This window comes from Physeter macrocephalus, unplaced genomic scaffold (assembly GCF_002837175.3).
Source record: "Physeter macrocephalus isolate SW-GA unplaced genomic scaffold, ASM283717v5 random_154, whole genome shotgun sequence".
Lineage (NCBI taxonomy): Eukaryota > Metazoa > Chordata > Mammalia > Artiodactyla > Physeteridae > Physeter > Physeter macrocephalus.
The window spans coordinates 42447-55436 of NW_021145440.1; the positions used below are offsets into that span (position 1 = coordinate 42447).

Consider the following 12990-nt stretch of genomic DNA (forward strand, 5'->3'; position numbering starts at 1 on the left):
GGTTCGTGCCCCGGTCCGGGAGGATCCCACATGCCGCGGGGCGGCTGGGCCCGTGAGCCATGGCCGCTGGGCCTGCGCGTCCGGAGCCTGTGCTCCGCAGCGGGAGAGGCCACAGCAGTGAGAGGCCCGCGTACCGAAAAAAAAAGAAAAGAGAGAGACAAATGACACCTTCATCCGAGCGGCTCTAGTGAGGTGTCACGTGAACGCCCCTAGCCGCGCTCTAACTGGGATTGAAAATCCCGGGGGCGGGGCCTGGATGTGGGCGGGGTCTTCCGGGGCGGAGTTGGCCGGGGGTGGGGCTGAGGAGCTGGGAGGACGCTCCGGGGCCGGGGGGCGGCCGGAGAGGTGACGTCACCGCATGACTGAGTTTTTATGAATGAAAGGAATCCTGTGAGTGAGTAATTCCGGGAAGCTCGCCTTACAACTCCGCGCGGCCCCCTGCGCTTCCCGCCCCACAACAAAACTCGGTGCGTCGCTCCCGGGAGCCGGGCTCGGAGCGACCCGCGGTCGGGACCGGAGGGGAGACTGACCAGGGCGCGGGCGGGGACAGCAGCTCGGAAGGCAGCGGGACCCGCGAGTGCCAGGGACGCCAGGCGAAGCAGGCCGAGAGGCGGGTGAGGGTCGCTGGTCTGGACCGGGACGGGCGCGCGGGACCCGGAGGCGGCAGGGTCTCCGCACCCCGGGAACGTGGCTGGGGCAGGGCGCCGGGGCTCACTCAGTCGGTGCTCCCGTGGATCCCTCGCCGGGACGGCTGGCTTGGGGAGTTGGGGTGGGGGGAAGGGCAGAGGTCCGGTGGGGCCGAGACGCGGCCGAAGCAAGCTTGGCGGGGTGCGGGGGTTATGGGCCCCATTTTGGGGGCGCGGGCCGAGAGGCGGAGAAGCCGGGCAGGAAGGGACGGCGCGGGCTGGCGAGCGTCAGCGTCCGCCCAGGCGGGGCCGGGAGCGGTGTGTGAAAGTACGTGACTCGGTGAGAACAGTCCCTGGACCGGTGCCCGCGGGCCGTGCGTGCGCGGTTTGTTTACGTCCGAGGGCGGGCGTGCGTGTGTGTTCCCTGGCCACCTTCCTGGGTATGCAGTCAGGTGCGTGCTTGCGCTGTGTACCTTGGGGAGTGTGAGTGTGTGTGTGTGTGTGTGTGTGTGTGTGTGTGTGTGTGTGCGCGCGCTCCCAGGAGGATAAGGACCCTGGCGCCTGTGTACCAGCGGAGCGTACCTCGGAGAGAGAGTGACCACAGGAATAAACACGGAATAGGGACGCAGCTAGAGAAGCGGCCCAGTCCATAGTCACAGGGGGGGTCCGGGAATTCTCTCCCGGGTTGTCTCCTCTCCACCAGCCGGCGGCGTTCAGGCCCTTGCTCTCCCCGGAGTTTCCCAGGACCGCAGCCATGTGACCCGCGGTGTTTGTCCCCCGCCCAGAGCCGGCGCCTTCAGCCACAGGGTGGGGCGAAATATCAAAGATCCCAGCGGGCTCGTCTGGGCGACGAGGTGAGGGGGCCACCCCTGGCCCCAGCACCCTAGCGGGTCTGGCAACAAAGTAGGCTGGGGTCCAGGTCCTTGTCCCCAGGTTTTCTGGCTAGTTGGGGGAAGACAGACTCTCCCCTCAGGACTCTCCTTCATCCCCAGGGCTGCCCAACCCTTCAGTCTCAGGAGAAACAGGAAGGGCCAGAAAAACCCACGGCAAAAGTTCCCAGGAGGATAAGGACCCTGGCGCCTGTGTACCAGCGGAGCGTACCTCGGAGAGAGAGTGACCACAGGAATAAACACGGAATAGGGACGCAGCTAGAGAAGCGGCCCAGTCCATAGTCACAGGGGGGGTCCGGGAATTCTCTCCCGGGTTGTCTCCTCTCCACCAGCCGGCGGCGTTCAGGCCCTTGCTCTCCCCGGAGTTTCCCAGGACCGCAGCCATGTGACCCGCGGTGTTTGTCCCCCGCCCAGAGCCGGCGCCTTCAGCCACAGGGTGGGGCGAAATATCAAAGATCCCAGCGGGCTCGTCTGGGCGACGAGGTGAGGGGGCCACCCCTGGCCCCAGCACCCTAGCGGGTCTGGCAACAAAGTAGGCTGGGGTCCAGGTCCTTGTCCCCAGGTTTTCTGGCTAGTTGGGGGAAGACAGACTCTCCCCTCAGGACTCTCCTTCATCCCCAGGGCTGCCCAACCCTTCAGTCTCAGGAGAAACAGGAAGGGCCAGAAAAACCCACGGCAAAAGTCGGAGGTAGGAAGGGATACGACGCTTCCTCTGGGTGGTCTGGGTTCTAGAGGTTGTACCTGCTGGGTCAGGGAGGGTGAGAACCCAAGGTTGGGGTGGAGCTGGTTTCTGCCCTCCTGGTGGTTTCAGTTCACAGGTGGGACTAGTCAGACAGACCTAGGAATGACTGGACCTGAGGAGATAGTTGAGGGCCTGGGCCAGGCATGGAAAACAGGCAGTGGGACTGCTGGTCTTGGTGCATGAGGGGTTAATGCGAGAGGGGTGGGGCCCCCAACCTCGCCCCGCCCCCTCCCCATCAGCCCCCTGCTGAGGGAGGCTGAGGTGTGGGCTGGGGGTTAGGGATTCCTTGGTCCTATTCTGCCCTCCCTGTCCTCCCACCCACAAGGCTACAGAATCATGGGGGTTGGGAGGAGGGCATTGAGCTTGATTAGATTACCTTTTTTTAAAAAAATAAATTTACTTTATTTATTTATTTTTGGCTGCACTGGGTCTTCGTTGCTGCATGTGGGCTTTCTCTAGTTGCAGCTGGGGGGGGGTGCTGCTCTTCTTTGCCGTGCGTGGGCTTCTCATTGCAGTGGCTTCTCTTGTTGCAGAGCACAGGCTCAAGGCGCATGGGCTCAGTAGTTGTGGCTCGCAGGCTCAGTGGTTGTGCTGCACGGGCTTAGTTGCTCCGCGGCATGTAGGATCTTCCCGGACCAGGGATCAAACCCGTGTCCCCTGAATTGGCAGGTGGATTCTTAACCACTGAGCCACCAGGGAAGTCCGATCAGATAAACTTTTAACTTTGAATCTTTGAGCAGCTACCACAGCAGGGAACTTCCGTGTCCCCATCTGCAACAGGAACTAGGTAACATCCAAGGTGGTAGGATGGGAGTAGAATGGGGGAGGTATGGCAGCCTGCACACACAGCCTAATTTCCAGGGGAACTGTGGGAGAGAAAGCAGAGCCGACCGCCCCAGGCTGAGGCCAAGGGTGTCCAGAAATATGTGGGGTCCAAGTAAGGGAGGCGGCCGCCAGGAGCACAGGAATCAAGCAGGCCCATCCTCAAAGCTGGGCAAGAAACATCCCTGGGTAGGGCTAGGGACCAGGGGGGTGGGGGGCAAGAGGGAGTGGCTGGTTGACTCAGTCATAGATGGAAAGCTAGGACTGAGAGGTTTAACCTCCCATGGAACCAGCCCTGGGCCTTCAGTAGGGCCCAGGACCCAATGTCGGCTCCCTTGGCCTCTGTGCCTCCCTCAGTCCTAACACTTTTAGCCTGCATTGCCATGGAGCCCATCAAGGCCTAGATGCTGGGGATAACATGGTGAACAAATCAGATCCAAAGCCTGCCCTCTGGGAGCTTACAGTCAAGGAAGGGAGACAAAGTTGAAGGAAGAGCCACTAACCTAAATGCAAAACCACAGCTGAGATGGGTGGTATGAGGGGGAAGTCACTGTGGTTAGAAAGTACATAACAGAGCTCTGACTTAGCCAGGGCAATCAAGGAAGGCTTCCCTGAGGAGGTGACCAGTCAGCCAGGTTGTCAGATCAAGTGATGATCATCTATGAATGCCTTGAGGGCAGGGGCTTTGATTCAACTTTGGGTCTAAGGAAGCCCAGCACTGAGCCTGGCACCTACAGGGTAGGTGCTTCTCGGGTGTTTGCTGATTGAATGAATGAATGAGCACTGGGTCGGTATTCTGGTAGAACTCCACAACACCTAGAGAAAAAGGCCTGGGAAGCCCAGGGAAGCAAGAAGCCTGGGCATGGGCTGTAGGATTCTTGAAGCAGTTTCCCCAAAGCGAGCAGATACTTCAGGGTCCAGGTGACATCCTCCCCCCACCCCCACCCCCCCACACACCCCGTGTGACCCTCTGGGAAAAGTGCAGAGATGGTAGAGTTTACTGGGTGCTCATTCATTTGTTGTCAGCCTGAGGATCCTGGAAGAGAGTGGAGAGAGAACATAGTGGAGGCCCGAAGGGCTGGAAGGGAGGCTGGCATCCTAGGGTTTTGAAATGGGCCGAACATCATCAGGTTTATAGGTTTGTGTCAGTAATGCTCCCTCTGACAGCTCTTGGGGGAGGATAGATGGTGGGGTCAGAGGTGGAGGCGGGCACGACTAGAGGCCAGTGAGGAGGTGGCTTTGGTCATGGTTCAGCTGAAAGAGGAAGTGGTCCCTGGCTATGCAAGTGGAGCAGAGGGAGGGTTGAGGCTGATAGTCTCTGAGTTTGTGTTCTCATGCCCCTGCCCCCAGGAAGCCTTCCCTGATTTCCTTTCCCTTCCTCCAGGGCCTCTACTCTGCTAGTGGTCTTGGAGCTCCATTCTGGGCCAGAATCTGACACTCTAAACTCTGAGACTGTCAGTGCTAGGAGGTACCTTAGGCTTGGTGGTTTGGCGTGTTGGGCCCAGAGAGAGGGAGTGGCGTACCTGAAGTCACACAGCGAGTGTGAGCAGGTGGTAGAACCTGAGCTGGACCCCCAGGCTCCTCCTTCCCAGCTGGGTTCTCCCAGCTTTGCTCCCCTTCCAGCAGGGAGGAGGCTCCACCAGTGCTGGCTGCCAAGGCCCAGGAAAACACATTTTTTCCCTCTGTCCTCACAGAGGAAGCAAAATGGCTCAGCAGTCAGCGAGGAGCCCATGCCAGCGGGTGGGCCGTCTACTAGGGGGCCGGGGATGTGGCTGCTGATTGGGCAGGGCAGCTGTCAATCCCCCAAGAGTAAGTTCATTCTCCAGGCCTCCAAGGGAATGTTAGGAACCTGAAGACCCCAGAGGTCAGCTCTCCAGACCTCAAGAAGAAAAAGGGAAGAAGCAGGGCTGGGCGCGTGGGTGAGCTGGGGGTCGGGACTCCTGGGTTCCAGCCCACCACTGCCACCAAACGGCTGCCCGGTTGCTTCAGTTACAGAACAAGGAGGTTGGATCAGCTGCTGTCTCAGGCCCCAGGTCTACCGGATTGGCTGAGGCAGCCTGGTGGAGGACCCTGGCCCCTTGGCTGACAGCCCAGCAGCCCCTGGCCTGAAGTTGGAGGCTGAAAGCCTGAGGTTATCAGAAAGGTCCCCCTTCTTGTGACTTTCCCTCTGTGATTGCCGGACTTTGCTGAGCTGGGACATTCCTGCGCAAACATAGGTGCCTCAGCTGACATCCAGCATGTGCTTGAGGCTGCTGAGGCTAGGACAGGAGGAGAAAGATGAAAGGAGGGAAGAACAGGTTGAAAGCTTCCCTGGGGCCCCAAAGTACTTAGAATCACAGCCAGCAGAGGGGATGGGGCCTTCAGCCATTAGATAGAAGAGGGCATGGCCAACAGTTTCCTCTTGGGCCTAATCTGCAGGGCTATGTTGACGAGGATTCTGAGGTTGTGTCCAAGCTCGGTGGAAAACAGTGCTATGCTGAGAAAGATTCAGGGGCTGTGTCCAGCCTCAGTGGGAAAAAGTGCTGTGATTGATTACTGATGTCTGTGTTAGGAGTGGAGGGAGGGGTGATGGTGAGATAAACCAGCCATCTGCCACTTCTGATCTTGTCTAAGCCTCCTGTATTTTACACGCTAATACGATGATGATTGTCCCCACTTTATAAGTGAGGAAGCCAAGGTCCAGAGAGGAAAAATGACTTATCCAAGGGGACATGCCTCCCAAGTTCTGCATCAGCCATAGCACCCAGCAGGCTCTTAGTTAACCTATGTCAGGAGAGGCTTCCCCTCTCCCATTAGGCTTTCCGTCTAGCCCAGACTTGCCTGGGTGTCACCTAACACCCCAGCTCCCTGAACAGCCGGCCAGGGGGCCTGGATATCTGTATGTCATTTGCATATCCCTAGCAGACCCAATACAAATCCTGGCACATCAGAGCTGGGCAGCCTCGGAGACTGGCAAGTCCTCTGCTTCACAGGGGTGGGGAAACAGGGCCCAGAGAGGGTGCCCTGTAAGGGCCACACTGGGAGGAGACACATGGCTCAATGTGGCCTCAGTCCCAGGATCCACCCCCTGTTAGCTGTGTGACCCTGGACTACTCTGTTGACATCTCTGGCCTCACACGGTTGTTGGGAGAACTGGGGTGATGATGGTGTGAAAGGGATCAGGATTCAGTCCTGGGGCCTTTAACAGGTGTTCAGAATTCCTCCTGATTTGGGGGGAGGCAGCCATTCACCTGCTGTGTGACTTCAGGCAAGAGATGCCCCTCTCTTGTCTCCAGCTCCCCTTGGGTGAAGTGAGGAGGCAGTGGCCAGACGGTCTCTCAGGACCTTTCCTGTGTGACTCTGGCCAGCCAGGAGCTGCCAAATCAAAGCGAGGTCCCAGGAATTGCTACAGGCCCAACCCCTCCTGGACAGACTCAGCAATTCTAATAACCGCCCACGTGCTCACTGACCTCTCCGGTTTGTACCACTTAGTTCCACCAAAACCCTGCGAGGCAGGTATTGTTTGCATCCTACAGATGGGAAAGTGGAGACACAGATAGGTGGAGTGTCTTGCCCACGGTCACACAGCCTGGAGAAAAGAGAGACGGGACTCAAACCCAGGCTTTACCCTTAATCCCGTGTTCCTCTCCTTGTTTCCCATACCCCACCTGGGAGCCAGTCATGAGGATAGAATCCCTTCTGCTCCCTTCCCATCCTCCTGGTGTCTGTGTACCATCCCTGCCATGCAGAAGCCAGGAGGCAGATGGAAAGGAGGAAGAATCGGAGGTAGGGCCAGGAGGTTTGTCTCTCGATGGTATTCAGCGGGGCCTGGGCTTGGCACTCGGTTCAGACTCTGACAAGCTGGGTGATGGACAGTGTCATAGACCCATCCACACTTCACCGGTGCCTGCTCCCTGCCAAGCCCTGTGCTGGCAGCCTCAGCACCCGAAGCTGCCTGGGCCTGGTTCTTGCCTGTGGAGCTCCCTGTCTGGTAGGGAGTCAAGGAAACAGACCATTACAACGCAGGGGAGAACTGCCGGGGTGGGAGGTGTTGAACAAGTCCTAGGAGCCTGGGAGGGCTTCCTGGAGGAGAGGTCTACGTCCAGGGCAGAAGGCTGAATAGTAGGAGTCTGCCAGATTAAGTGGGGGTGGGGGGAGAAGTGTCACAAGGTTTGGGGTGGCCCAAAGGCAAGAAAGCATAGGGTGAGAGGAAGTGAAAGCAATTCTGGGACTTCCCTAGTGGCGCAGTGGTTAAGACTCCATGCTCCCAATGCAAGGGGCCCAGGTTCGATCCCTGGCCATGGAACTAGATCCCACGTGCATGCCACAACTGAGGAGCCCACGTGCCGCAACTAAGGAGCCTGCCTGCCACAACTAAGACCCAGCACAACCAAATGAATAAATTAAATAAATAAATATTTAAAAAAATAAAAGAAATTCCTTGTGGCTGGAGTGCAGAATGGAGGCGGACAGTAGTGGGAAATGAGTCTGGGGTGCCCGTGGGTTAGTAAATGGGGTTATGTGATGTGGCACAAGGAGTGGTTTAGCTGGATAGTTAGACTTCTTTGAACAGGTGGCACTGAGCAAAGACCTAAATGATGAAGAGTCTATGGGGAGATAACAGGGAAGAGAACAGTAAAGAGAACAGCAAAGGCCCTGAGACTGGAATGGACCCCTCAGTGAGGCCACTGTGGCTGGACCACTGGGGCAGAGGAAAGTGTTATGAGATGAGTTCTAAGACAGCAGGGGCCTTGGATGCCAAGGTAGTGTGTTTGGGTTTTATTCCAGTGGGAAAAAAAAATTGACCTTGGCCTCCTGTCTCCCCTAGGTCTCAGCCCAGAGGGCACCTTCTGCAAACATGTCTGTGGATCCCTTATCCAGCAAAGCCCTGAAGGTGAGAAGGCAGCCCTTATTGTCTCTGGTCCTCCCCTCCCTCCCTGCCCCCGCTGAGCTCCCATCCCAACTTCCCCTTCAGTTCCTGGAATCCCCAAGAGTGGCTCAGCAGGCAGCAGGCATTCATGAAGCCACTGAAAGGGCCCCGGGCTGGGAACCAAGAGGCCAGGGCTCTGGCCACAGGCTGTGTGCCCCGAGGCAGGTCACTTCCCTCTCTGGACCTGCTTCCCCATCGGAACAACGTCCCCTGGGCTGTAGGACTTCAAAGGTGCTTTCCTGAGTTTCTCCGGCTGAGTCCAGGCCCGGTCGCTGGGTTAGAATCCGGGCTGAGCTCTCGGGTGGCTCCTTTTGTGTTCAGATCCCGGTTTGGCCCGGTTTCCCCTTTCGGGATTACTGCTCCCCTTCCGAGTCTTGGAGCAAGTCCAGCCACCACCTCAGTGCCCCTGGCGGTGAAGGGGGAACACTAGCGGTGGAGGGGGGAGCCGTCCCCAGCACCTGCTGCGCGCCAAGTCCAGAGCTCTGGCCCCGCAGGTCGCAGTGCGACCCTGGGCCTCAGTTTCCCCATGCGCCCGACCTGCTGCCCGCAGATCAAGCGCGAGCTGAGCGAGAACACGCCGCACCTGTCCGACGAGGCGCTGATGGGGCTGTCGGTGCGCGAGCTGAACCGGCACCTGCGCGGGCTCTCAGCCGAGGAGGTGACGCGGCTCAAGCAGCGGCGCCGCACACTCAAGAACCGCGGCTACGCAGCCAGCTGCCGCGTGAAGCGCGTGTGCCAGAAAGAGGAGCTGCAGAAGCAGAAGTCGGAGCTGGAGCGCGAGGTGGACAAGCTGGCGCGCGAGAACGCCGCCATGCGCTTGGAGCTCGACGCGCTGCGCGGCAAGTGCGAGGCGCTGCAGGGCTTCGCCCGCTCCGTGGCCGCCGCCCGCGGGCCCGCCGCGCTGGTGGCTCCGGCTAGTGTCATCACCATCGTCAAGTCCGCCCCGAGCCCCGGCCCCGCCCCCGGCCCGGGCCCCGCCCCCGGCCCGGGCCCCGCCCCCGGCCCCGCCGCCTGCTCCTAGTGGCCGCCGAGCCCCGCTCGCTCCGCCCACGTCCATTCTCCAAACCACAGACCCCTCTGACCCCAGCTGCCTTCCCTAAGTGCCTAAGCGCAGTCTCTGTCTCCAAGTGCCATTTCTCTGCAGCCACAAGCCCCCGTGGTGAACACACACGTTCCCTCCCCAGAGCCTGTCTTCCTCCTGTGGCCCCTGAAACTGGGACCTAACGGCCCTGGGGAGGGGCAACGGTGATGAGATAGGATGTAGGTGGGGTCGGGGTCTGGGGTTTCCTCCGGTAGAAAATTCAGCCTTCTTAGTTTGAGGAGGGGATACAGAGCGGATTAGAGAAGGGCCATCGAGGGGAAGACGGCCACCCCTCATTTTGTAACTGCTCAGCTTGTGCCATCAGCCCCTCCCCACCCGCCAGGGATACAGGACTAGGCTTGGCCCGGTATGGGTCTTGTGGGGCTGTCTAGCTGGGAAGCTGATGCTCCCGCCTCCGCCTTGCACCCGGATGCCTGGCCTTCCAAAGCTGGAAGACTCACTAGAAATCACTTAGTGAAGCCCACTTAACAGATGAGACAACAGGCCTCTATCGCACGTGCCCAAGGCCACATATGCTTTAGTGGTTGAGCTGGAACCCTGTCTTCCCACTGCTGCCCTGAGATTCCAGCCATGGTTGTCAGGGGGACAGCGACCAGGGCCTGAACAGGTGGTGAAAGGGCCTCCGTAGCCTGGGAGATGGCTCTCTGTGAGTCAGGTGAAGAGAAGTAGAGGGAGGGAGAAGGTGATGCAGATGGAAGAGAGGGAAGGAGCTGGCCAGGCTCAACCCTGGGCTCTCCCTGCAGCCAGGGAGCTGGCCAGCCAAAGAGAAAGGGGACCAAGGAGGTGACCACTGTGGCGGTGGGGAGATGAGAAGACAGATCCTATGGTTCTGCGGCCTGGGATAGGGGTCCTTAAAGGGAAGGGTCCCAGCTGTCCACCCTGTGGGATGGGGGCTGACCACTGCCATTGATCGCATTCTCCTGGGAAGCCCGGCCCGAGCCTTCCCCCGCGCCCCCCCTCCCAACTATACAGCTGCTCCTCCCTGCTGTTTATTTATTGCACGAATCTAAGTTATTCCCCCAGCCAGAGCCCAGCGCCCACTGCCTGGGAAAAGTGGTGTGTGGCCCTGAGCTGGACTTTATATTTTGTATCTGCAAATAAATCACATTTTATCTTATATTTAGGAGAAGCCGGATGGCAAAAACAACCAAAAAATGTTTTTTAAAAACAATTGCCCGGCCCCTGGAATTTATTTATTTTTCTGACTTACAGTAAGCGAGTTATCTGCCTTCTGTATTTTGTAGACTTTCTGAATAAAGTCAAGTCCTCTTTTTCCACACTTTAGAAGTGTATGTCCTGGTCTATGTTTTTTTTGGGGGCGGGGTTCTGAATGAGGGGCCCAAGAGGGGGTTGTGCTTTCAACCCCAGGCAGGCCCCTCTGCTGGGTGGGAAGGTTAGCCCCAATTTGCAGATGAAGGAATTGTGTCCCATCACTAGCTCTTGCACCCAGGCTTGGTGCGGGGGTGCGTTAGGTGGAGGTGGAACCGGGCAGGGTGGTGCCCAAACATCTGTCCTTCCATCTGGTTGCCTGGGGCCAAGGAGCTTCCCTGGGGAAGGCAAAGCCAGGAGGACAATGATATGGAGGGCATTTCCTGGGCATCCCTTCAGCAAATAAACAGTCCCGCCCAGGGAGGAAAATTCCCCGATTGAAGAGTAATCTTTCCAGCCTTTCACGCTGAGGTCTGATTTTCTACAGCCAAGTAAAAAATATTCTCCTCGTGTTCCGGAAGGCACAGAGAAGCAGGGAGAGAAGTGGCTTCCTCAACCCCCGCCTGCGGGCCTAAAGCACAACGCTGTGTCTCATCCTAGTCCCCAAACTCCCTGTAATTCAACCCAATCTGCTAGCCCAGTGGGGTGTTCTGTGGTCTGTGGGTCAGGGAAATCGAGGTGTGTTTTTCTCTAGCTGTATGACCTTTGATGACTTATTTCGCTTCTTGCAGCCTCGGTTTACCCATCTGTACAACTAAAGTACTCTAAGGGCGTAGGTGTGACAAGCGCTGGGAACCTGAGGGGCTGCAAGCTTTAACACGCAGAGTGAAAGCTTACCCCGGCGCACCTGACGGTGGTGAGGAGGATTTCTGCGTGGCTGGGTATGGAGGGATGGTGGGGCTGGGAGAAGGATGCTCCTGTCGAAGGTGCAGGATCTGAAAGCTGGGGAAGGGCCAAACCACATGGTTTGGGTTGGTCCACAGGCCTTTCTCCCCTCACAGGTTGGGGCCCAGGATCCTGATCCAGAGATGCTGAGCTCAGGCCAGCAGAAAGGGCAGCAGGAAGCTGTCAGGGGGACGAGTGGAGGTTGGCTGGGCTGGGAATTGCCCCCACCCACGCTGCATTCCTGAGTGCCCCCGTCAGCCAGGCCAGGCCCCAGGAAGGCATGCGGCGGTGGTAGGAAGGTGCCAGGTGTCTGGCGCATGCCCACTGCCCCACAGGCCCTGCTTCAGGCCTCCTTGCCCCTGCGGGAAGGCGCCTAGGGTCCCAGGGTGGAGTGTGGGCCCAGGGAGGCAGGAAGATAGCCTGCGAGGTATGAGGGCGCTGGGAAATCTCTTCCAACCCCTGGGAGACACCTGCAGGAATGGGGCTGCCAGAGTACGGGCCCCCTATCTGGTTGACCAAACTGGGTACGAGGTGTCAACCCACTGTGCAAGCCAGCCCTGTGGGGTATTGAGGAGGGTGGACCCCTAGTGACCAAGGCTGCCACCATGTCCCACTGGCCGGGGGAGGGGGAGACACTTTGTCCAACAGGGGCCTGGACCCCAACTTCAGTCTCCGGCAATGGGAATCCCCCCATCACCTACACCTACACCCGGAAGGAAGGGCGTTTCCTAGGACACCCTTGTCCACAACCACTAAACTCACCCCCAAACACACACAAGGGAGCCGAGGAAGAGGAAGGAAAAAGCCTTACCCACAGGCAGAGGAGATTTCAATACAATCTATATTATTTCATATATATAGTTCTTTCTCACTGTATTTGCTCACTTCTGTCACGCATTTAAAATGTCACAGAGACCAAAATAGAGCGGCTTTCTGGTGGAACTCATGGCAGTCATACACGAGATACAAAACTAGGGGACTCTGTCTTCTCATACATCATACAATTAATTTTTCAAGTATTTTTTATGTACAAAGAGCTACTCTATTGGGGAAAAAAATTAACAAAAAAATAAAAAATAAAAAGACAAGGCAGATTACACATCCTAGGAAGGGGGGGTGGTGGAGTGGTCGGGCACGCGTTCCCAGCCCCATCCCCCCAGGGGCTGCTAGCTCCCTGCCACGGAGCCCCGCACCCACCATGCCAGCGGGCAGGTAGCAGGGAAGGCAAAGACCGGTGGGGCAGGGAGTCAGCAGTACACTTTGGCCTGGAAGGAGAATCAGAGAAACCGATTCATGAGAGCAGATGGTGGGGCGGATAGAGGTCCTCCCGGGACGGCCTGCACCGACCCGCTGCCTCCTGCATAGCCTGCCACCACTGCCCAGGCCCACCAGGGGCCTGAGAGCTGGCCTCCGGTACCAGACATGCAGGCCTCTGTGCCCGCCACCTGCAGGGCTGCCTTGGTCACTGAAGGAGGCCGGGCAAGACTACTGTGACGGACACCCCCCCCACCGCCCCCGGCACAGTTCAGTCCAAGAGTGGCCAGAAGGAGAGATGCCACAGCGAAGGTCTGCGCCCCCAGGGCAGGGCCCTTCTCCCCCACTCTGCCCCCTCCTCCAGGCTGCTGCAGCCCAAACCCATGTGCTCTCTAGGTTTCAAGTGACAGAACGCTCTGCCTGTATGAACGTGCACTGTGTCCCATCACAAGGCTCTTCCGAAGACAGTGGCCAGTGTAAGCCCGGCCTGCCCGGGGGCTCTGGCCCCGGGAAGCGAAGGTCTGCGCCCCCAGGGCAGGGCCCTTCTCCCC

General features: G+C 58.5%; 1 protein-coding gene across 7 annotated transcripts; it reads left to right on the forward strand.

Annotated features, from left to right (window-relative positions):
- Nucleotides 1-255: 255 nt before the first annotated feature.
- MAFF (MAF bZIP transcription factor F) lies at nucleotides 256-10383 on the forward strand. Of its 7 annotated transcripts, none has more exons than XM_028484279.2 (3): nucleotides 256-390; nucleotides 7888-7953; nucleotides 8540-10383. In XM_028484279.2, the coding sequence occupies exons 1-3, from the start codon at nucleotides 373-375 to the stop codon at nucleotides 9008-9010; spliced, it is 555 nt and encodes a 184-aa protein (XP_028340080.1). In that variant the 5' UTR covers nucleotides 256-372; the 3' UTR covers nucleotides 9011-10383. The 7 variants fall into 7 exon arrangements, with proteins under 7 accessions (XP_028340080.1, XP_028340082.1, XP_023983253.1 ...); XM_028484281.1 differs by having other exon boundaries at nucleotides 381-467; XM_024127485.2 differs by lacking the exon at nucleotides 256-390 and adding an exon at nucleotides 401-614.
- Nucleotides 10384-12990: the final 2607 nt, after the last annotated feature.

Excerpts from the sequence above, each read along its gene's own strand:
- MAFF (XM_055082530.1), top strand. The coding sequence starts at position 6,741 with ATGAGGATAGAATCCCTTCTGCTCCCTTCCCATCCTCCTGGTGTCTGT. Across the intron at positions 6,846-7,887 it reads GAAAGGAGGAAGAATCGGAG|GTCTCAGCCCAGAGGGCACC; the intron begins GTAGGGCCAGGA and ends TGTCTCCCCTAG. Across the intron at positions 7,954-8,539 it reads TATCCAGCAAAGCCCTGAAG|ATCAAGCGCGAGCTGAGCGA; the intron begins GTGAGAAGGCAG and ends TGCTGCCCGCAG.